Source organism: Sinocyclocheilus anshuiensis, unplaced genomic scaffold (assembly GCF_001515605.1).
Source record: "Sinocyclocheilus anshuiensis isolate Anshui unplaced genomic scaffold, SAMN03320099.WGS_v1.1 scaffold502, whole genome shotgun sequence".
Taxonomy (NCBI): Eukaryota; Metazoa; Chordata; class Actinopteri; order Cypriniformes; family Cyprinidae; genus Sinocyclocheilus; species Sinocyclocheilus anshuiensis.
The window spans coordinates 1,262,070-1,287,945 of record NW_015544194.1 but is presented as its reverse complement, the minus strand read 5'-3'; the positions used below and the strand labels follow the sequence as shown (position 1 = coordinate 1,287,945).

Sequence of the window (25,876 nt, the reverse complement as noted above, 5' to 3'; positions counted from 1 at the left end):
AAACAAACATGTCGTCACGTGTAAAAGGAATTAACAGCATCAAATATACTTAAGATATTTAAATAGATTTAATATATTTAACTAATACTGGTACCATTAGGTAAAATATAACATATAAATATAACATATATAATATAATATATAAGTAATGTGACAGATACATAGCAAATGAAATGTTTCTCAATATTGGTGGTATTCTCAGAATTTCATTTGGTACAGACATGAATACTCAAAATATTATTTTTAAAATCAATATTAACTCCACTGTTGTTCAGTCATAGTGCAAGCAGGATGTGACAGTTGGTTGATGTGGGATTTGTCCCACCCCTCCTCCACTGTGATTGTGACAGCTAGATAAAAAGTGACAGTGATGAACGTTGCATTTTACCCAAAGTTGAAAATTTTTCAACTCTAGGCAACAAGTAAATTGCACAGTGTAAAACAGACACTTAGCATCTCATCACGCTTCTACCGTTTTTAAAAATGTACAACGCTTCCACCAAAACAATTGAAAAAATACGCTAGCCTCATAAGAAAAAAATGCTTTGGTGGACACACGGCCTAACACACTTTGATAAACTGATTTTATGCTGTTAGGTAAATTTGGCGGGCACATTTAATATGACAATGAACAATCTCACAAAGAAAAATGGATTTAGGTCAATATCACCTGTGCTGTGAACGTAGCCAATGAGAGCTGCAGCATACAGTAGACCCAAAACCACACTTCAGTATGCAAAAATACTTGTGACCTCACAACACGGCAAGCCACATAACTTTATTGTCTGCGTGTTCTTTGAATCCATCCAGCCTGTGATATTTAGGGTGTCTATTGCTTGTGCTAACCGAATTTGTAGGACAGAGTTCGCCAAACCTGAATTTTGGTTCACATTTCGTTCACATGCGAACAGATGGAAGTCCAAACAAGCTTAAAAGAAAATGTTTGGATCCCCTGTTGGGCTCTGTTAATTAGACAGTGAAGGATGCAATGCATGTGTTGTGAGCATGCTATTTTATTAAATTCTTTATAACTCCTTTGCTGTTATTTTGTATTTAGGACTCAAAGCTCATCTCTCTGAGGTCGGTAATAAATGCAAAGAGACTTCATATAAACAAATAACCCAGTTGAGCAAACAGTGCAAAAACACTCCTGCTTAACAATCCTTCAGATCTGCTCGCAGTGTGTTTAGATATCCCTGCTGGTACGAGGTTAATGAATAGGGAACGACACATTAGGAGCCTTATCGCCATTTCATCTCCACCATCTCGTGTTGCCTTGGGTACCTCAACAAAATTGCATTAGGGAATATTTGGCTTATTTGCGTTTTCTGCTAATACACAGAATCACGGCTTCCTTATGAAAGCACAGATGTGCTATGATGGCTCTGCTCCAGTGGCTGCGCGGGTTAAGTCAGAGCTGCAGCGAAGGCTGAAATCTATTCATCAGGGTAAAGCTTCAGGTTCGGGGAATGTCCAGCCACTCCAGGCTATATTATGATGAATGACTGATACAAGAATTCCCTTCCTCTCTCCTGCATCAAATCCACACTGAGGAGCACGACGTGGATTCAGCTGGACCACAGGGAACGCGCTTCAGTAGTGCATCTGTATATCCAGACAGGCTGGCTGATGAGTTATGTAGACTATCCTCTTCCAGCGTATTTCTGGAGTGTGTGTGATAAAGCAAAAATATTATCCAAGGCTTTTGTATGGCAATGTATGAGGCCGGTTATCTTGGGAGCAGCATTTGTTATGTTGTCAGGGTATATTGATGAGGAACCAACTGTCTCTGTCTCTCATTCATGAGCGGTACAGATACAGAATATGAGAGCAATAGCCTGGAGACAAACTCAAACTCATGGGAACATGTTCTAACTGTGTTTCATTAATATCGCTGTGAGCTAGCCAAGCCCTGTGAGTGGTTTATGCACTAATATAGTCCAACTGCTGAAACACTGTAAATACCGAAAGAATATTTCCCTTTTTATTTGATATTCCACATTTTTCCATAATTGTAATCTTTTGAAGTACTATTTTTGTAATAAAATGAATTGTATAATAAAGCATGCCTAGTTTTTCCTCATAATTAATGATATTGTTATTTTTTATAAGGTCTTCATTAATTAATTATTGTGGCTATATTATGATGAATGACTGATACAAGAATTCCCTTCCTCTCTCCTGCATCAAATCCACACTGAGGAGCACGACGTGGATTCAGCTGGACCACAGGGAACGCGCTTCAGTAGTGCATCTGTATATCCAGACAGGCTGGCTGATGAGTTATGTAGACTATCCTCTTCCAGCGTATTTCTGGAGTGTGTGTGATAAAGCAAAAATATTATCCAAGGCTTTTGTATGGCAATGTATGAGGCCGGTTATCTTGGGAGCAGCATTTGTTATGTTGTCAGGGTATATTGATGAGGAACCAACTGTCTCTGTCTCTCATTCATGAGCGGTACAGATACAGAATATGAGAGCAATAGCCTGGAGACAAACTCAAACTCATGGGAACATGTTCTAACTGTGTTTCATTAATATCGCTGTGAGCTAGCCAAGCCCTGTGAGTGGTTTATGCACTAATATAGTCCAACTGCTGAAACACTGTAAATACCGAAAGAATATTTCCCTTTTTATTTGATATTCCACATTTTTCCATAATTGTAATCTTTTGAAGTACTATTTTTGTAATAAAATGAATTGTATAATAAAACATGCCTAGTTTTTCCTCATAATTAATGATATTGTTATTTTTTATAAGGTCTTCATTAATTAATTATTCTACATTTCCCTTGCAATTTACAGAAAATGCATCAGGTGTTGAAGATCACACTTGAGCTGTGATGTCAGGTTCTCAAATCTACGACCCTCATTTACACCCCGAGTCAACACTTCATATTTCCTACTTCCCTCTTACAAATTAGCATTTTGTTCTACCCATCATCCTCATCTTCACCTACCTTCATCTTCATCATTAGCGCTGACAGTGAGGATGGTGGAGCCCACGTCAGCATCCTCATCCACGTCAACCTCATACACGGACTGCGCAAACACTGGCTTGTTATCATTCACGTCGCTGATGAAAATACGCACATACGCCGTATCTGACAAGAGTAGAAACACACAAGATTAGCAATCTTTGTTCAGACACTCTTATCTTTACTTCACTTTTCTTGTCTTTCTTACATTCAAGTGTTTGCTTCTGTCATTTCCCCACTTCTCTTTCTCCTCCCTCCTATCTTTGTAAATATCTGACATTTCCAATTCCATCAAATTCATGTGTCTTCTGTTTGTCCCATTCATTTTCTGTCCATCTTCATCTCTCTATCTTCCTCTCATGTGTGTGGCTCTACGTTGTGTCTGAAGTCATCAGGTGATGTGAGGGGTTCTGTGTTTACTGAGTGCAAGCAAGTGAAATTTGTGATGCTTGCCCCATTTAAATGAGCTCTACGTGATATAATTATCAGTAGACACATCAATTACAATCTGCTGCTGAAGATAAGAACAATTATTAAAGGAAAAGTTCACCCGCAAATGAAAGACAAGGCGCAAATAGTGTTGTATGCTATTTGTAATTAGTGCAGATACCTGCACATCAGCTTATTGTAGTACAATATAAAAAAACATGCAATAATAATAACAAATTCAGGGTATATATTGTATTTATTTAATCATAAAAGGATAAATGGCTGCCATATTGGGACCTTACTTGCTTCTATATCCCTAAAGCCCAACCCTACATCTACCACCATATTGAACCTCCAATAAAGGCAAAGCCTATTAAATGCCCATTAAACACACTTTAATTCCAATAATAAATACCACTTTATTTCCACTTTTGGAATATTTTATTCATTTTTATTTAAAAAATAAATGCCTCTCCGAGCTGATATGTAATTGGAAAAAGGAGAAGAATGGGATCAGAAAAAAGCAGGCTCAAACTCGGGCCGGTTGCGTCAAAATCATTCACTCACCCTCATGTTATTGTTGTTCCAAAACTTTATAACATTCTTTCTTCAGTGGAACATAAAAGAAGACATTTTGAAGAATTCTGATCATCAAAAGGGTTTGAAAAGAAAAAAAAAAAAAAAAAAAACGGAAAAAAAGAGACATTTCTCAATATATCTTTTATGTTCCACTGAATAAAGCCATACATGTTTAGAATGACAGGAAAAATTTTGGTAGCACTTTATTTTAAGGACCTACAGTCTTAAAAATAAAGGTGCTTCACGATGCCATAGAAGAACCTTTTTGTCTAAATGGTTCCATAAAGAACCTTTAACATCTGAAGAACCTTTCTGTTTCACAAAAGGTTCTTTTGGGCGAAAGAAGGTTCTTCAGATTATAAAAAGGTAAGAAAGAGATGGTTCTTTAAAGAACCTTTGACTGAATGGTTCTTTGTGGAACCAAAAATGGTTCTTCTATGGCATCGCTTGAAGAACCTTTTGAAGCACCGTTATTTTTAAGATGCTTATTAGCATGCATATAACTACCATATTGGCTGTTTATTAATACTTATAAAGCACATATTAATGCCTTATTCTGCATGACCATATTTCAGATCCCTTAACCCTACCCCATACCTAAACTTAACCTTAGTACTATTAATAAGCAGCAAATTAGCAGTATATTAAGGGAAATATTCCTTATTCTAAAACTGTTCCTTATTCTTAAGTGCTACCGAAATGTCATTTTTAGGTGAACAATCACTTTAAAGCAACAAATCCTATGGTACTCTAAAAAAACACTGAAGAACTTAAACAATCAAACACGTAGTGACCTTTTCAGAGCCTTCAGCTCAGTCAGGGCTGTGAGAGGCGGATAGACTCGTAGATAAAGTGTCTGATTCGAGTCTTGATCCCGCTCTCTTTCTGACGTGTTATGTTGTGTAAAAAGAGCACAGCATACGCTTAGCTGCCACCCTTTGACAGGTTGGCATGTTGTTCAGAGCTCCGCCATGAAGACGCGGTCATGTTTTCCCCTCACAAACGCAGAGGCACAACTCTGTTGTGTGATTTTCTTCTCAAACAGCACTTGTGTTTTGTTTCCTTGTCATACTGACGTTTTTGACAGCATCTTAGTGCAATTAGCGTTCACACGTTTCTGAGTAATTATGTGTGTGTACGTGACTCTCCGCTAATCAACACTCTGTCTCCTGTGTGCTGGACCATATTTGACACTGCCGTGTTGTCAAATTGATCATCTAAATTTGTGTATTTCATTACAGTTGTAAGTGTGCTGGAGTGCACGTCTCCTCTGTTTGGAGTGCAAGGCAAACTGTGAGCGGACAGACAGCAGAGGAGGACAGAGAGTACTGGAGCAGACTCAATTCTCTCTCAGACTGTCCCTGCTGCTCCCTGATATTGCCCCTTCTCCTCTGGCACCTTCATCAACATTTAAACCAGCAACTTTTTTGTCTAGTTTACTTCAAGTGTTAGTGTGTTATTTAGGCAAAAGAGACATATTAATATTCCACACAATGAATGAAAAATACATTTGTGTGAGACTCTGGCTAGCCCTGTGGTCTAACAAATCCAAACAAACTGTCACGCTGTCTATATTAAACAAGGATTATGCAATGTAATATTTTATGCAGCTAATGGAAATATTCCCCTGAACTTTAGATCCTCTTTAGCTTTGTATTGTGAAGTCCCACTACCCCACTGGCTATGTTCAAACAGTCAGTGTTTGTGACTGACAGCTGTAATTACTAACTTATATTAATCTTGTATAAATTCTTGTTTTATTGATAGGATCAATGACCATTGTGACAGTGACAAACACAAGCTTCAAATATGGTCTGCATGAGTCCTGAATATTTAAGGGAGGCAGTTTGGTTCTAAAATAGGCTATAAACTGGAAGTCGTAACTGAGCTGTGTGTCAATTAAATGGTATTTAGCAGTCTAAAACTGACTGCAAGTGTGATATTGCTTTAATACAACAGTTCAATAAAGTTGATATTGAATAACTTTCTTTCCAGACACAATTGTCAGCAGTGAACTTTACTTTCCATTAAGTGGAGATATTTGCCTCCTTAAACTGATTTCAAGGAGCGTATTATAAGTATACACTGTCTTTTATGTCAAATTCTTACATTTTATTACACTTAGTTTAAACACTATAATGCTGTTACCAATCAAATGAAATCAGTATCAACAAAATTCATCTTTAGACTGCAGATGTGGCTCAGAAGCTGCATCTGAAGTGTCATTTAGAAGTAGTTGCACAATAAATAATGTGATGAGATTAATGTTTTTGAATACATTTTAATCTCATGACATTATGAACTGCTTTAACCAAAAAAACGTTCAGAGTGCAGACCAATCTTAGCACTTTTTTTTTTAAATAAAGTAATATAAAAAGATTGAAGAAAGATTCAATTATACTTTAAATATTAAACTAAAACCACCTGTAGTGACAGTAAACCTCTGTCTTCATGAGTCAGTCATTTCTTGAATTGATTCATTCAAGTGGCCGATTAATTCAGGAACCAAGCAATTGGATGTTCTTATAAAGGGTTACTGATTCATTGACCCTCCTGATTCATTCAAAAACATGGATTTATTCAGAAACAAAAACAGTGCTGTTTTGTTTGTAGAAGTGCAATAATATTTGCTGTGACTTTGTTTGGAATTATTTTCATTGTTGAAACTGTCTGAAAATTAAGTCACTTAATATTAACATCTCGTGTATTGAACTGTGGTATAAAATAATTTTTCATATCAGCACTTGTGCTAATATTTGGGAAAAAACAGCTTACATTTATATTGCTTAACTATGTCATATATTATAAATATGAAGACAATAACTCATACACAGGCATTTTCTGCCATCATCTCATATTTTAGAAGCATTTTTAATCATTTCAGTGGTATTTTTAATCCATGTTCCCATTTTTAACCCTTATTGTCAGTTACTTTATGTATTTCTGCACCACCAAATGAAAGCAACCACTAGGGGAGACTGGGGATGGTTGTAACATTTTTGACATTTTTGTCTGTATCTTGGAGTTCTTTTAAGCCAGTGTGTTCAAAATGTGATTCAAACTAGTTACAAGTGTCTGCTATTAAATGGCATAGCAGTTATCTTTGCAGCACAAACAGAAAATGCTTTGTTTAGTTTCAAACATGAGGAGTGAAATGTTACACTCTAAAAAATGCTGGGTTGTTTCAACCCAACTTTGGGTCAAATATGGACTAACCCAACTTTTGGGTTAAAAATTTCATTTAAAAATTTAACCCAACAGCTGGGTTAGTCCATATTTGACCCAAAGTTGGGTTGAAACAACCCAGCATTTTTTAGAGTGTACAATTCACCCCATACTAGTCCAGGTTGTAACATTCTCTGGGGTGAGATGTAACATTATGCAACAAGGATTACGACAAAAAAAAAAAAAAGGATTTTGAAAGCTTTTTAATTCATCACTGACTTTTCAACATAATTGGTGTTTGTGTTACATCAGCATCATCATAATAAAACTGAGTAACATGCACATGTGTGAGTTTAAGCATGTTTGTTTATGTCAGACATAGTAATTAGGCATAATAAAATTGAACTTGAACATTTGAACATTTAGAGACCTTCGGTTTGTCTTACTCTTCCAAGACCTAGGCATACTGAAGTTCAAAGAAAACATATAAATAAAACAAAAAATTTGCTTGGAGTAACTTATAACATGCTTCATTGATGTTACAACCAACCCTGAGTCTTGGTGTTATAACTAAAGGCCGCTTCACACTGAGCGCAATGCGAAAAAGCGAGGCGAATCACGGACGAACTGTGCTTTTACACCGAACGCGAAACGATTGATTGCCTTCTGCTAATTCACACCTGCACACTAGGTAGCGCCGACCAGAAATGCATTTTTCCTCGGATATGTATCTCGTATTAAGATTCCCTGCTCAATATACAGCATTAAATTAAGATAAATAAAAAATTTGGTTCTACACCAGAAACACAAACTATCTATAATGCTCACAAGAATACATCTTAAAATATAAATAAAGATACAATTAACATCAAGCTACATTTGAAAATGTATACGATTATTTATGTTTTTGCTTAAAACCCACTTTAAACCATCATCGAATGCTTGTAATAACTTCTGATTGAGTGGATTTTTATTCTATAATAGGCAGACATGCACTCGTTGTATGTTTTATAATGAATTGAACACAACACCTGCTTCTCATTTGTCATAAATATCATTATTGTTATAAAAATATCATGAGCTGCATAAAACACTGTGACGAGGGGGGCGGGGCCGAGAGCCGTGGGAACGGAGCGAGGCCGGTGGAGTAAATGCTAATGCGCGACACCTGCGCCACTCACCGGTCTCGAGTCCCACAGAGGAGCTCCGGAAGGATAAAAGGAGGAGTGACGGCAGTGTTGGAGGAGAGAGGACCAGGCCTGGATTTTCTCTCCTTTCACTGTCGTCACTCCTCCTTTTATACTTCCGGAGCTCCTCCGTGGGACTCGAGACCGGTGAGTGGTGCAGGTGTCGCTCATTATCAATTACTCCACCGGCCTCGCTCCATTCCCACGGCTCTCGGCCCCGCCCCCACTCGTCACAAACACATACAGAAAATATATTGTCATAATCATATGTCTATTTGCTTTCGTATTTCATGTATAGAAAAAATGTTTCTCTCATTCTTTTTTCATACATAATGGCAGGAGATATTATCCCATTATTGACAGATTTAGAGTGACTCTCTGACTCTCTGCAAGTGAAAGAAAATGTCAGTGGAAAATTAACAGAAATTATATTCTGTATAAAGAACATGTGAGAATACATTCTCAGATACAAATGATAACAAGAGCTCAGCATCCACTCTCTTCTCTCTTCCTGGATGCTCTTGTTTGGTGTTCAGCTGCTCCGGGCACGAGGGAAAAAAATCGAGCAATATCTATCTATCTATAGAGGGATATATTGTTTAGATTCAAAAGTGTCATCGCGCCAAACATTTGCGCCAAATTTTCACATTCAGTGTGAAAAGGCCTTAACTCTGCTTTTCATATAAGGTGTCACATTAGGCTCACTGTACCTGAGTTGGGCTGTCCGTGCTTCCCTGGCCTGGCTGATTCCCAGCCATCTACTGACTTCACTTCCAAAAGGTAGGATCCCTTGGTCTCTCGATCAAACACAGCCTCTGTGTAGATGGTTCCCAGCTCAGGATCAATGCGGAAGTACTGATAGTCTCCACTACGGTCATTCAGTAGAGAGTATGAGATCTGAGACACAATAAAAAAAGAAATTGGCAAAAAGAAATGACATACAGAGGAGAAATAGTGCCAAACCTGTCACAGAACATTTAACAGGGTTGTAGGAAAACGCATTAACAATTAATACTGGTCTTCCTGTGTGTATATGTGTGCTTAAGACTGTTCCACCTCATCTAACCACATGTAATTAAACAATCCAGCCTTCTCTTCATAATTTATTTACCCAGCTCTCTGACCTGAAGCTGAGACCTCCTGTTGCGTGTTCTACCGGTAATGCCTGTAACGCACATTGGCAATTTCCCAGCAGGTAAAGCAGAAATCAAGGCCATTCAAGTTAAGAATAATGAAGCTAATCTAGATAGCCAGAACTGTTGAATTGATGAAGAGGTGCCAACTGCTGTTTCAACAAGCCCCAAACAACAATTATCAGACAAGCTGCTCTGAACGGCCACACTAAACCAGCATTGTGTGAGTATTAAATGATGCCCTGCTGGCCGCATTAGAGCCGAGAACACAAGTAAGAGGCTGAATTAAATGTAAACGGCTAAATAAAATGATTGCAGGGGTCAGGTTAATAAAACACACAGCAAACCCCATCTGGCACAAAAGGGGCTGTGTGTAAGGGGGGTATTGTAAGAGAAAAAATTATATTAGCCTTCACACCCACAAATGATACTCATTATTGTTCCATTGCATGGAATTTGTAATTCAGAGGACTGTTGAAAGGCCCCTCAACAGATAGAGTTGAGCACAGAGACAGGAATATTTAATCACAACCTTCGAAACCAGGGTCCACAGCATGGCTCAACAATAATGATTTCACAAACATGTTCACTATCAGCTAATAGAACGACAGAAACATACTCAAAAGTTTGGAGTCTGCAATTGTTTTGTTGTTGTTGTTTTGTTTTATTCATTTATTTATTTTTATACATTTATGTAGCAAGGACACAGCATTGATCAAGTGACCTTTATAATGCTGTTCTTTTGAACTTTCTATTCATTAAAGTAACTTAGAAAATGTATCAGTTTCCACAAAAATATTACGTAGCCAAACTGCTAACTGTAAACTGTTTAACATTGATAGTAATAATAAATATTCCTTGAGCACCAAATCAGCATATTAGAAAGATTTCTGAACAATCATGCGACAAACTGAAATAATGGCAGCTGAAAATTCAGCTTTGTCATCACAGAAAGTCTATTTAAAATATATTAAACTAACAGTTACTTTACATGTTAATTTATGATCAAATAAATGCAGTCTTGTTAAGCATAAGAGACTTATTCAAAACCATTTAGAAAAAAAAAACCTTTTGAACAGTGGAATGATATGATAGCATATGACAGACTGCATATCATTCTTGAAATAATTCATTAAAAATATAAGTGATATTTCTCTGAATGTGTGCAGTATATATTACATATGTATGTACAAAACAACGAAATCTTAGAGCTATAGACATGTTTGCCTTCCCACTGAAATATAACACAAATAATGCCGAAAAAAAGTAGCCAGGGTTTTATCAAAATAAATAAGTGCGTTTTGGAGGTCATAGTGAGAAACAGAATAAAGATCATTCTACTCATCCTCATTTAAAGCGTGGCTGTATCACAGATGTTCTTTGAATTTTACAGATCTTATTGCTTAACATAGTGTACTGTATGAGTACAGTATTTACAGACAGAGGTCGACTGAGTGAATAGCTAGTTCAACTGAAAAACACTATTTCATACCTTCCCATTCAGTCCCAGGTCAAGATCATTGGCTGACACTTGTAGAACCAGAGTTCCAATTTCTGCCCCTTCGGTCACAGATGCCTCGTATATGGAGGAGGTGAAGAATGGAACGTTGTCATTGACATCTGTCAACAGCAGACAGTCACAAATATTTTCATTAGTTTTCTTTGTTTGTTGCATAAGGAATATATATATCGGGCTCGCTGCCATTCAGAGAAAATGAATAATGTGGCCTTGGTGCACAGAACATATATACTTACAGTTTTAACAAGGCATTATTGATGTGAATTAATATTTGTGCCTTGTTTCCAGCCTTAAAGCATCAGTTTGACCTATTTTTGTGGAGTTTCAGCCACCTGACCATGAAGACGCATAAATATCTTTGGTAGCTTGAGGGAAGTTAAAACTCTGGCTTTCCATCAGAAACAAATCTGACTTATCTTAACTCTGACATTATGTCTTATCTCAGCCTTATTACATTAGTGGATTCTGTGTGTTCAAGAGGAAATGAATACCAAAATGTGCTGCTCTCAGTCCTAGAAGGGACATGAGGACATTGGAATTTAGGGTAAGATCTTTAATGGGTTCAATGATTCCAGACACTAATCACCATCTGATGTACTTTGAGGTTTTAATTTTCTATCAGCCAAAGCCGTAAACCATGAATTAAAGAGGAAGGCCAAATCCATTATGACCTCCTCCCTCTAGCACTCCCTCATTTCACTCTGCCTCTCTCTCTCTCTCTCTCTCTCTCTTGAACATGGCACTGGCTGTACTCTTAAATGGAGAAAGAAGCAAGGTGTAAATAAGTCAAAAGCAACAGAACAGATTCATTATTTGTCTGTGGATTACGCTGAACGATAGAGTGTTTCCCATGAAGATGTTACCCTTCAGTTCACAAAACCGATCCTGATCAGGTGCCAATGTCCTCCTACAACTCCAGATGAATTAACATACATCTTTTAAGTACTGTAACTGTAGCTGGATCAGTATTATGGAGCAGTCATAACTGGGGGAGAGCAAGGGATTCATCCATGAAGAGAGAGCCAGATTAACACTGCAGGGCAAACTCTGTAAATTACAGGGGAAGTACATAGACTTCCTGCGGTGGAAGAGATGAACACAGAGGAATGCTTAAGTAGAGGCGAACAGACAGGGTGGGATGAAATAAAAGCTATTAAAGAGTCGTTGCTATAGGACGCATTCTGCAATAATCAGAGTTTAAGCGTGAATGGATTATAAAAATAAATTAACAAGTGTAAGGACAAGGAACTGGAATTCAAACAAGAAACTGATTAAAAGCTGTCATTTTAAATGTGATTAAAGTGTAGATAGTCTTGTAAATTGCTTTAATAATAAATATGAAAGTGCCTGCTAAAACTATAAATGTCAATCCAAATTAAAATAGTCTAGATGTAATATTTACATGCACACTAAGTTCCACAATTTGGTGAAAATATCCATTTGCACATGCAAAGAGCTGCTTTTCAAGTTAAAGCTACACTTTGCATCTCATTATAATCCAAATTTTGTATGTATATACATTCAGTTACATTAAAGCCATGTTGAGATGTTTCAGGCCTGTAATATCTTCCTGTAATATCTACCTCATGTCCTTTAAATTATTCCAACTTAGTTTCCAACTACATGCAAAGTGTTGTCCGTCATTGTACTGCCTGTACATACAAGGTACTTTTAAATCTGGGTTCATACAAGGTTTACATGGAAGTAACTCGGTTTATATAAGATCTGCACCAATTCTTTTCAATTGGACTGAGCTAAATTAAAAAGTTTACATGAAGGTTTGTCATTCTGTTTGAGCTACAGGATCAGTTGGATTATTAGGCTGCATAAGAGACCACACAGATAGGAATACACAGTCAATAATAAATGTAACATTTTTCTCATGACAACCTCTATACCTGTTTTTGCTGTGCCAGGCCACGTAGATGTCCTTTACCTGTGATGTTTATGTGAACAGTAGTGAAGGCCGCCAGGGGCACAGGAGCCACGTTCTGAGCTCGAACCCTAAGCATGAAGTTGCGGGTGGTCTCATAGTCCAAGGGCTCTGTGACAAGTATAGAGGCAGAGCCATCTTCACGATTCGGGGTTAGGTAGAAACGAACAGGCATGTTGCTTTCTGGCACCAATCCATCCTCCAAGTTATAAGTCACCCTCGGGTCACCCAGCGGAGAAGTGGCCTTGATAGTCTGCCAGGAGGAAATTGTTTAATATTCATATATACACTACCATTCAAAAGTTTGGGGTCAGTATGATTTTTATTTTATTGAAAGAAATTAATACTTTTATACAGCACGGAATTGACCAGAAGTGATCAGTTTCCCAATGGAAATGTTTTGTTGAACACCAAATCGGCATTTTAAAATTATATTACTATTAATGACTTAACTATAGTGCAATATTACTGGTTTTACTGTATTTTTGATCAAATAGATGCAGCCTTGATGAGCATGAGATTTATTTTATTTATTTTTTGAAAAATCCTGCCAACCCCAAACTCTTTCATACTGTATATAATATTCACATAGTTAAAGTACTATATAATATATTACTAAAATAATAATCACTATTTTATATTAATGATTCATCAATTAAATAATCAATTATTTTAAAAAATGAAAAGCAATGTTATAAGCCAGACACATCTGAACACTGCAGGTTGATCAGGTTCAACATCAAAGACTTCTCTTTCTGTCCTAGGCGAATTTAATCTCTGTCTTTAAATATAACAGCTGTGAATCTCTGTTAATGGGGCAGCTGTAAGGAGATCACCGCAACAGATCAATTAAATAAGCTCAATTACTTCTATACCAACAAGAACACAAACAACGTTTAACACAAGATCAATTAGAAGGAGAAGCGCAAGCACTGTTTCTGAGCAGTTCTCTATTTTTGTCTTTATTTATTTTCCTTTTTTGCCCTTTGTTCCTCCTCGCCCTGTTTATTTATGCTGCTCTTCATGAAATGCTCATCTACATTAATAATGGTCTTAATGGCAATAAATGTATTCCAGGAAATTCAGCAAATTAATGCTTTCAGTGCATTTGTAACCAAATGAAAATGGGGAAAAAAAGGAAATGTCCATAAATTATCCAGTGACTCTGCGACTGGCTGACTTCCTAAACAGTGAATGTAATGAAACAACATCCTTAAAATGTGAAGCAAAGGATCAGATGATTCATGGCAGGGCTACAGAAACGCAGCTTGAAGTGGGGACTGGAATCTTACAGCATCTTACCATTAGTTTAAATGGACTGTGTATGTGTGTGCCTTTGTGTACTTGTGGATTTGTGACAGGCTGTGTGAAGACTATCTGTGGTCGAGCAGAAAGCATAGCCTGTCAGTTGTAACCGCCAGTACATGACAGTAAAGTCGACAGTGTCTGGGAACTCAAGCCCCTCAAGGAATACCCAGAACCTTATTGTGGGATTAAAACTTATCCACATCCATCATAGCATTCCTTCAATGCACACATGAAAGACATGGTCATTAATGGAGTGCCTCACAGGTGTGCTTCAAAGGCCAAAGTAATAAATCACTTAGCAGAAGCTGTATGTTTGTTTTGCCTTTTGGTTTATGGTCCTTCATTCACAGAATATTTAGCACGAATGAAATCGACATCTTTATGTAATGAATATCTGTGGGCCACTGACAGTCACTGTTTGTTATACTGTATGACTCTGATCTTGTCATTAAGTGCAGTTAAAAGCAGGCATAAATCTACATAATTTACATATTTGCAGAGATCTAGTAGTTTATAAGTGTTTAGCGTCAAATTAAGTGCATACCACAACTGGAGTGTCTCTGACAGTGTTTTCAGGTATGACGACCTCATATTTGTCCTTCTCCCACTGTGGAGGCTGGTTCTTCACATTGGTGATGGTGACTGCCAGCTCGACTGAACTGCTCCGATTCCCTCCATCTGTAGCGATGATCTGCCTGCTGATGTAGGTCCTCTGGGAACAATCAAACACAATTATTGAGGCGTCAAAAACAATTTAAGGCTGAAAATTGGAAAATGTACTAAGACCAAGGTTTTCATACTGGAGCTCAGGGTGAAATATTTGAATATAAAAAAACAAAGAAAGAAAAGCTTTTACAAAATATTTGAGAAATGTCAAATTTGGCATGTTAGCTCAAGTTGATAAATATTTTTTAACAAAATTGACACATTTAAAGAATTTTATAATATTAATGTTTCAAAAAGTGTAGAGAGCAGTTAATTTATTCTAATTTTTAACAGAATACTAATAAATCTGCATACAAAATGTGCACACACACAATATCGTAAATAACTGTTCTATATTACATCTCTCTTTAAAGGAGACCTATTATGCCCCTTTTTACATTATGTAATATAAGTCTCAGGTGTCCCCAGAATGTGTGTTAAGTTTCAGCTCAAAATACCCCACAGATCATTTATTATATCATTTTGAAAATGCCTAATTTGAGTGGCAGCAGAAACGCAATGTTTTTGTGCATGTCTCTTCAAAGGGATGGTTGACTGTTTTTTTTCTAGGCTTGATTGTGTTTATGGGGTGCAGTCTAACATGTGTTAATGCTTCGTTTAAAAAAAACATTATTTTTCACATAATTTACCTTTATTCCACACAGCTCTGTCCCTTCTCTGATAAACGCGCTGATCATTTCCCGCTTTTATGAAGTAATAGGTCTGTTTGGTTTTGATTATCATATCTATCGCACTGAAATCATGCGTTTTAAACCACATTAGTTTAAACTTCTGATATAAGCTTTTCTGAAGGTCACACATCCAAAGCACACACACAGAAAGCACGGCATGGGAGTACTAAACTAAGTTCTCTTTCATGTCCTATTGCGCTTAAACTGTTAAATACACAAGTTTATGTTAAAAACGCACATGAGTTACAAAAACAGTCGGTTATGTCTGTGAAGGTACACAGCTGAGAAAGAAATTGCATGTTTATATTAGATCTGTGTGGCAGCAGCGTAATATACAGTAAATAAATCAATAAATCCACTGCTCTGTTGTCTCCTCTGAGGCTGGGACTCTAAATAGTGCTCTGTGCTCGTCTGTGCAGCCAAAGACAGAACAGTTAGCATGCTTTGCTCAAACTTTCGCCATGGGGTTAGAGCTGGTACACCATTGTCGCTAGCGAAAACACAATGTCGGTGCCGTGGGTGGAAACTTGCAGATTAAGGGGTGGTATTTACGTTACGGGGGGAGTGAAATCTGAGCGGCTCATTTTTTCAAAAGCTTGCAGAGAAAGGCTTACCAAAAGAACATTTACTGGGTTGTTCTTTTTCAAGTTTTCTGGGTTGGCAAATGCACCAGGGGACCCGATTATAGCACATAAATATGGAAAAAGTCAGATTTTCATGTTACAGTATGTCACCTTTAAAATAGCACACTTACTTTTTTTTACAGTATTAAAGTGAAAATATGCAGCTGTCTCAGTTTTTTTTTTTAAGACGCTGGTTCTCCACAAAGAATATAATCATATTTGGGGGTTCTTGGCATCAAAAAATATAAAATCCCAGCATTACAACACCAAGGATGACCTTTTAAATGGATCTGTGTCAAGTGTATCAACAAGACATCACTGTATTCATTGTCATCTCACTGCAGATGCCTGTGCTTATCAGCAAAATCACTGATGCTGTCTGCGTTCATGGCATTCTGCTTCGTATAGCAGGCTGTCTGCATGTCGAATGATGCGAAATGACAGCTAAACAATTTTCACCCACCCTCTGTAATCGCACAAAGAACATACTGTATACAAACGCTCAAGCCTCACCGTATACACCAGCCGACACAAGACCTTGGTAGTCATAGCAACAGTTTTACAAAGGTCTCTTGTCAAAGGTGGTCCGATATCAGTGGCTTTCAAACCTAAACACCTACTCACACACACAAACACCCCATCAATAATCACTATTAATGCTTAAACAAGTCTTTTGTACTTCTCTGTGAGGTTATTTCTGTCGTCAACTTTACAAAAACAAACAGAATCCGTAAAAGACCTTGTTACCACCCAATCAATCATCTGAGCATGAGTGCTGTGAGAAACTGTTGTGGACCTGCTAAATCATTCACACCGCTGCATCTTAAAACTTAAAACTCACACAAACCATACAATATTCATGCTGCCAGTGTAATTTTGGATCTGTTTAATGATGAATCATTCGGTTCAAACTATTCTTGAGCTTTTTAATATGCAACTTCTTGACTGCATGCAGCACCCACGCATACAGGTAAACTCAGTATTTCAACTATCAGGACTTCACTTGGTTGTTTGGAGCAGGACTGACCTGCGAGATTGGCTGGTTTACGTAGATCCAGCCTGTGAGTGGATTGACTCGCAGATACTCCGGCTGCTCCTCGGTCATGGAGTAAGTGATGGCCGCGTTAGTGCTGTAATCATCATCACGTGCAGCCACTCGCAGAAAACTGGTCCCGGTCATGGTGTCTTCGCGTAAGAAGTCTGTTAGAGGGAAGGCTCTGATTATTTATCATGCACTGGAAACACTGTCCTGCTGGTGCATAATTAGACGAAAACCTTTGATAACTATCATATCCTCTGATCCTATCTGTGAAATTGCAAGTGCAAGATACTTTGATAAATCTTAACCAAAATAAATTAATTTCTAAATCAGTTTGATATATAGTTCTGTGATGTAAAGTTAGGCATGTGTGAGGAAAATTACGTTCTCCGTTAACCAGCTTTATCAGAAAGATCATGCTGTTTGACCAGTTGACAGAAGTTTGCAGTGATGGCTAAGTTGGTTCACCAATTAAAAACAGACTAAATCAACACAAACCAATATAACATTGTGTCCCATCCTGATTTGATACAGTAAAATGACAATACCCTTTATGTTAATCAGAGTTTTATTCTAACCAGTCAGAACAGCAATGAGTGGCTTTTGTTTATTGACAGTGTCACACCAAGCCCCACTCACATTGCAATCTCACTAGGCTGAATTAGCACTGTTCATACACATTGCACAACAAAGAATACACATACTTGTGAAAGTTTAGAATTAATCACCGGCTGTTTGACCAGTTGACAGAAGTTTGCAGTGATGGCTAAGTTGGTTCACCAATTAAAAACAGACTAAATCAACACAAACCAATATAACATTGTGTCCCATCCTGATTTGATACAGTAAAATGACAATACCCTTTATGTTAATCAGAGTTTTATTCTAACCAGTCAGAACAGCAATGAGTGGCTTTTGTTTATTGACAGTGTCACACCAAGTAGCCCCACTCACATTGCAATCTCACTAGGCTGAATTAGCACTGTTCATACACATTGCACAACAAAGAATACACATACTTGTGAACGTTTAGAATTAATCACCGGCTGCTTTGACTAGTTTTACAAGTTTTTAAATATTTATTTATTCTTTTTTTTTCTGTAAGACAGGTCTAACATTTTCAAGTTACATAAAAGACAGATTACCCCTTGGCTAACTGCTAGTTTCTGACCAGCTGATAATCAGAAAACTCTGTCATCATTCACTCACCCTCATATCGTTCCAAACCCATAAGAATTTGGTTAAACCTGAGAGGTTTCTTCCCATCCACTGAAAGTCCAGGTAAGCAAAACTTAAAAGATTCAAAGAGATTATAAAGGTGTTCTAAAATGAATCCATATGAATCGGGTCTTGGGAAGAGATACGGTCACTTTATACATTGAACAGATTTAGTTTAGACGATGCAGTGTTGGGAAGTTTACTTCGCAAATGTAATAGGTTGCAGATTAAAAGTTACCCTATTTAAAATGTAAGTAGTGTAACTATTTCAGTTACCTTATTAAAGTAATGTAACTGATTACGTTTGATTACTTTTTGATCACTCTTCTAAATTAAACCAGACAGGGTTAACATTACAGTAGTACTCAACACTGATAACTGTCAGACTTTCAAAATCCTTCTTCACTAGAATTAAGATTGTAATAATTTAATTTTAAAGCACAGCCACCACAAAATCAGACGTTAGCCCCTCTTTTTACTTTTTAGATTGTTCTGTGGTTAAATACAGATTTAAAATCATAAGATATAGTTTAATAGCTATGATGCTGTTTATTGGAAATCAAATCTTTGCATAGCTATGACACTGGCATCTAACAATGCTATGGAAAAAAAAATAAAGCACATACATAAACCCAAATAAAACAGTTATTGAATAAGCATGTGTCATATTCTGTGTCCTAAACTCCTGAAACATTGATGTCTCATAATTTTGAAGCAGTCAATGCAATTTGGGAAAGAAATCAATCAAATCTGTATATGTGTGTGAAAATATTCAGAAGTAACCCCCTTTGTGATCTTTAACACAAAGTAAGTAACTGTAATTTAATTAATTACACTTTTTTTCTTAGTAACTGTAACTGATTACAGTTGCACTTATTTTGTAATTACATTATATCATTCTGCTACATGTAACTATTTACTCCCCAACTCTGGCTCTATGTGTGTGTGTTTATATGCAAATACAATTCTAAATTAAATCTGTTCATCACATTAAGTGATCATATCTTTTCACAAGATTTGGATGAATCCATTTGATTCATATGGATTCAATTTATGATGCCTTTATAACTTTTTTGGATCTTTTAAGTTTATTGGCTGTGTTTATGCAACTAGGTCCAGCCACTGTATGATAAAGCACTCAAGCACCATATGGAAAATCATAAAAAGCATATATTCTGCATAAGCTTCATTGATGTCATGAAAATGTAAGACATGTGTTTTAGTCTTACATTCTTCAGCTTCTGATTGGTTGTGTTTTATGATTGACTGTCGCATCTCGCCTCATTTCCGTGTGTGATGTGGACAAATTGGCTGGTGCTGAAATCTTTTTGCACAGCACCTGGTTAGGAAACTATGTAAAGCAGCTTGGAACAGCATGGATATTTAACTATACTTAGTGCCTATGCTTATTTGCAATGTACAACCAAACAGGTATGAAACATGAAAGATGTTAAAAAGGTGGTCATTGCTCACATTCGTAGCGAAAGTTCTCAAATTTGGGGCTGTTGTCATTCTCGTCGAGGATAAGAATGTTGAGCTGGCAGATGCCTATGAGGGGGTCCGCCGCTTGGTCCGTGGCCGTCACTGTTACTGCATACTCTCTCTGCCTCTCCCGATCAAACGTCATAGCAGTTACAATAACACCTGAAAAATTACCTCTGTTACCACTGAGCTTCTTTTGAAACCAAGCAAACAACATTATTTGGATGCACAGCAGATTTGTGCAAAATATTCCTTTTTGTTATTTTTGTGCTTGAGTTCAGAAAGTCAAATCTCTCTACAGCTCCCCATTTGCATTTAAGAAGTCATCGCAAATGTGCCTCACATTTCTCCCACTGCAATCCATTCCTATTTTCTCTCTTTATTCTCCAGTATAAAAGACACACTGATTGATGTCCAATGAACAGTTACATTTCATAAAGCATTCCATTTCTTTAAAAAGGGGTCTCGAGACGACACATTTAAATGCTGTCTTTTCTCTTCCTTTGAGAGTTGGCACGTTTTGAAAGGCTATGATTAAAGTGAATTAAACTCAAGTTTGAATTCATGAAAATACTTCAAGGCTTAAATTTCTTTGCAAGAGAGAAAGAGAGGGAGAGAGAGAAAGGGAGATAGTCAACAGTGAACGCATGACATTATAAGAGAGTGCTTAATGAGACATTAAAGAGGTTGTGTTCTGTTTCAAACCCTGTGACTATTTCAACGACATCTGATTATTTTGAAAGGAATGACTCTACTTTTATGCTCGCAGTACTGTAATTGAGTATACATTGAACCAGGAATAAGCTCACTGAATAAGTGCGCTTGAATCATTACCTGTTTCTGGATCAATGCTGAAGGCAGGAACCGTGCTGTCTTTATGCATAAAACCATATGTGACTTTTCCATTGGCTCCTTCATCAGCATCATCTGCATGGACCTGCAGCACAAATGTTCCCACTGGCTTATTTTCCAGAACTGATGCCTTCTCTTTATACTCGGCACACTGTGAGAGGGAAAACAGAGAAAGAAAAGGAAGATGTACAGTAAGTAAACCCAATTTTAATAAGGCTATTTACCCTTGTATTAAGATCTGTCTTGGGTGATCAGATCACAAGTGGTCAGCTGAGACAATTATTGTTTACACCTGGTAATATTGGTCTCCAGTGCAACTTCACAAAACTGAATAAAAGGAAAATGGGGAAAATGTTTTATATTTTCAATTCAATGGTAAATTACTTTTAAAGCAGCACATACTGTAGCAAAAAAACTAAACAAAAAAACAAACAAACAACAGTATGCTTATTGCAAATACGGTCACCCTGGAGCAACGGGAGAGCTACAGTGTCTTCTGATCTGCTTTCACCATTGAGCCTTATGAATCATTCCTTCCAGAGTTTGAACCTTTGAAACCTTTGGCTTACTAACCCAGATCTTTGAGATGCAAAAAGAAATGATAAAAATAGTGATTACTAAGCCTTGACACTACAATGCACTGAACAATTTTAATCATCAGTATATGGACAAAATGCTCATGGTCAAATTAACGAACATAACTTCACTGATTAGACTACTCATGTAAGTTATAAGTGCTCTAATAACAAAAAAAGGCCAATGAGCTGGTACTGTAAGGGCAGTGAATGTGGATCATTACTGAAATCAAGTAATTTATTGCAATTGAAAGAAAGAAAGAAAGAAAGAAAGAAAGAAAGAAAGAAAGAAAGAAAGAAAGAAAGAAAGAAAGAGAGATGAATAAGAAAAGCAGTAAGCATTACGGAGTGGACGCACATTGACGGTACGAAGAATGGGAGAGGAGGCGTATTAATGCTTATCTCTTTGGTACTGTTGAGATTCATCTCTGTATTATAATCGAAGCGCCCTTGAATCAATTCTGTCCCACTGAATCTGTGGAGACGTCTGGAATAAGCCTGGATAATTCAGCCATGCTCCACCACCCACACACCTTCTTCATCCTCGCACGCGCGTGTATGAGTGTGCGTAATCACAAAAATAAAGAAAGCGCTGTCTTCCCTTCATCATTAGATAGCTGAGGTTAGATGAGACTCTGGGAGAACAAATACAGTATATAAATCCCTTTAAAACACATGGTGACAATTCCCAAATCAGTCCACCAACTTCTCCTTTGATGGCCACTTCTGACACCTAATTAATAACAAGGGACCCAGTCCTCCCTGTGATGGTCTCTTTCATCCTTCAGCTAGCTAAAACCTGGCCACTAACTCTGTGTTGTTCAATCAGTCAGGTGAGCGTGAAATCCCATAAGGTCAGAAATGCAAACATCAAGCGTTGTACCCCTTGTGAGTCCATCTCACAAACCTCCAGAAACCTGGCAGTAAAACACACATGCTGTGGGCCTACAAGTAAGAGAAGTTCTCAGCAGAGATCCATGACCACTGATGTTCACACATCCACGGGAACAGTTTGGTATTCCAGAACACAGATATGACAAGGGAATGGGACGCGGTTCAGGTGGGAGTTTTATTAAAACAACAACAAAGAACTTTACTTCTTAGTTACAACCCCTTTTTCTCACTTAAAAATGATGGATAAATGTATTCTAGGAAGCTAGAATGAAAAGGATAAATAGAAAGCGTGCAAAGAATAGAATGAGTGCAAAAACGGAATGGGGTTCAAATATCTAGCTGAGCAGTGGCATAAATGCTTTATTTATTTCATTTTGAGAAGTCTGGCTCTGAGGTCTTTCAGCGGAGCAAGAACTGCCACTTTGGCTTCCCCGTGCTGGCTCAAAAACTAAAGAGATGTCTTGCGTCTCAGTGGATGCTAATTTACTTCACACCCTGCCAAGAGAAACTCAAACAAAATACTCCACAGACCTGAAGAGAAGTTTTTAAGTACTAAACGTCGGCCCACGGCCAAGCATCTCCTCACCTCACGGCGCAGCCTGGGGAGATTAAGACCCTCTAAATATCTTCAGTGTTGCACTCAACCCATATTTACTGGAGACATCAGGAAGCAAGCAGGCCCATAATGATTCAGCACATATTTCAAACACTTAATTAAAAGTCTACAGCTGATCAAGCAGCAGCCCAGGTTGCTTTGCTAATAATATCTCATGAGAAAAAAAAAGGTGGGAGTGGATAAATTGGAGAGAAAACTAAAGAGGCAAAAGAGAGAGAGAATATGTGAGAGAAAGAGGGAAGACAAATGCTCTATTCCAAAACCTTCAGACGAAGAGAAACAGCATTCGAAAGCAGAATAGGTGGGCCCTGATGCAAAGGTTGTTTCAAAGGAAGGCAATTATTTTGCCTCCTAAGGCACATAATTTTGGACAAAATCTAGGAATATGTATAGGCCAAAAATGAAATTATAATATATGAATATGTATTCATAAAACCTGAGTATGTAGTTTATTCTGAATAAAAGCAAACAAACAAAAAATATTCAGGAATTAGAAATATATATTCAGAGTTTACTTGTATATATTCAGCATTTAAAAATGAAAATGGTCACACTTTATTTTAAGGTCCAATTCTCGCTATTAATAAACCATTAACTACAGCTTTTGCCTTAATAAACATATTTGTTTACAAGTTGTTAAGTTTAGGTATTGGGTCGGATTAGGGATGTAGAATATGATCATGCCGAATATGTGCTTTATAAGCACTAATAAACAGCCAATATGTTAATAATAGGCATGCTAATAAGCAACTAGTTAATAGTGAGAATTGGTCCTTATACTTAAGTGCTATTATGAAAATCAGAATATAAATACCTTATTTTCCAAAAAAAAATAATAATAATTCACCTGACACTTTGGATGTGTCAGTCTGTGCAAGTAAGATCCTTTATGTGGCTTATCGCTGTTAATTACTCTTTTAACATCAATCAAGTCCCGCACTTTATATTCTTATTCCTCCATGGTCTTTTCAAAACTTAAACTACTGAAACGTAAATGCTTTGCTTCTGATGGACAAACACAACTTTCTAAAACAAAGAAGGTAGACCTTTCAGGAAACGTACAAATAAAAAACATTTTAAATGTTTAATTCCTATTTGTAGCATTGGGATCGCTAGCCGAGGGCATATTGAACTCATTTTTGTGAAAACCTCGAATTTGACCATAATTGACATTTTTCACTTGTTTTGCCTGTAGCTCGCAATTAGCCCGTGTCCCTTCTAAATCATTTTGCCAGCACGGGTCACATTATATATAACCTTTTAAAAATAGCAGTTGTTTTGGAACAGAGCTAATGTGATGTGAGAGTTAATGGTGAAGAAAATAGATAATTACACTGCGAATAAACAGACATGCATAGAGATAGTATATAGATAGATACAGACTGATTTTTTATACACAGTACCTTTTCAAACACAGGTTTGTTGTTGTTCACATCGTCAACTCCTACAATGACCTGGGCAATGGCGGAGAGTGACTGCGGCCCACCGGAGGCGTTATCATCTGTTGCCGTAACGTTCAGGACGTACTTTACTCCCTGAAGTCTAGGAGACGGGCTGGAGCGGAGACGGATCAATCCTGTGTGGGGTGACAGGCAAACATTTATAGCAACATTTAATTGGCCATTACCCTCGTATAAATCCCACTCAAACTCCATTTAACCTCAGCGCCTTCTTTGAATTAGCAACTGATTCCTCATTAGTTCAACACAGTTTTAACGCAATCACATCTAAATAGATCAAATGTGCTTATCAGGGATCTGCGTTCTTTCAGTACACTGCATTTGACAAACAGACTCTTACATTATTTCATACATGAAAGTTTGTAAATGACATAGGACTTGATGAATACATATGGAGCCATGAAGACTGATCTCTCAGCCCTCATTCATAATGCAGAGAGGCTGTTTCTGACCTTCAAGGCAATGATGAGTATATTTACCATTCCTGAGGCTTGTACTATGCAGAATCCTGTATATATTGTGTGTTTTTATGGATTAATGTATGTGTTGTTGCAAATGTGCCAGGGATATCATTATGCTTTATACATTGTGTCTTATCTGCGGAGACAGCCCGAGTCAGCTCCTACGTGACCCTCCGTGGTACACCATGCAGCGCCATCTCTTTCAGGAGAGCGCATTAGACTCTGCTGCATTCAGCTCTGCATTCATAATCTGAAGAGCTAGATGACTGCTATCTCCAGCTAGCAGCAAAGGGACATTAAAGAAACCAGCACATCCACTGACACAGACTTGGCAGGAGGGAAATCACATGTACCCTAGTTTCTTAAATTTATACTAATGCATAACACTAGTCCTTTTGTGGCACAACTCAGGGGAAAAAGAACATGTAATCAATTCTAATTCAATCTGAGCACCCCTAGCCGCACTAGCTCCCTATCCAAATGTTAGTGGGGGCTGAAACGAGTGTGTGTGTGTTTGGATTTTGTGCCTTGAGGAGGCATGTCACAGGTTCTAGCTCTATTCTCTCGACAGTTGTATCAACTGCAAGAGCCACAGGGTAATCTGTTGAGTAACGTTTTTTCAAAACCACCATTTCAAACCACTGCTACGGTATGCATCACCGCCAATGATTTTAAACAGAGATACACACAGAATTAAATAAAGAGCTTGAGCCGGGATTATAAATATTGACAAACTGGCAGCTCAGGAAGCTGAAATTTCAGTAATGATCCGCGTGTGATTTATCTGTCCTTGAGCCGGAAGTGTCTATTACAATTAGTATGTAGTACACTGGTGGAGTCTAGAACAGGACACAGATGGAAGAGGCAGCCAGGACATATCAGTGCACATCAGAGATAGAGAAGATGTTTATTTAGGGCTCTGACAAGCAAATGTCTCTGTACATGAGGGTGTGGGGCATGCCAGTGGCCCTCTCTTTACGCCAGTTTACATCACTGTCATGCCTGCTGTGAGCTACAGCAAACCAAAT

The 25,876-nt window shown here is 37.6% G+C and overlaps 1 protein-coding gene across 1 annotated transcript in view; it reads right to left on the bottom strand.

The window, feature by feature from the left end:
* Positions 1-25,876, bottom strand: part of LOC107696606 (neural-cadherin) — a 303,591-nt gene that overhangs the window by 128,423 nt on the left and 149,292 nt on the right. The window contains exons 8-16 of the mRNA XM_016497044.1: positions 24,331-24,503; positions 20,825-20,993; positions 19,982-20,152; positions 17,279-17,451; positions 14,776-14,943; positions 12,927-13,176; positions 10,964-11,091; positions 9,049-9,235; positions 2,961-3,104 (exon numbers count right to left, since the gene is read on the bottom strand). Coding sequence (XP_016352530.1) covers positions 2,961-3,104; positions 9,049-9,235; positions 10,964-11,091; positions 12,927-13,176; positions 14,776-14,943; positions 17,279-17,451; positions 19,982-20,152; positions 20,825-20,993; positions 24,331-24,503 — 1,563 coding nt within the window. The remainder of the gene's footprint in view (positions 1-2,960; positions 3,105-9,048; positions 9,236-10,963; positions 11,092-12,926; positions 13,177-14,775; positions 14,944-17,278; positions 17,452-19,981; positions 20,153-20,824; positions 20,994-24,330; positions 24,504-25,876) is intronic.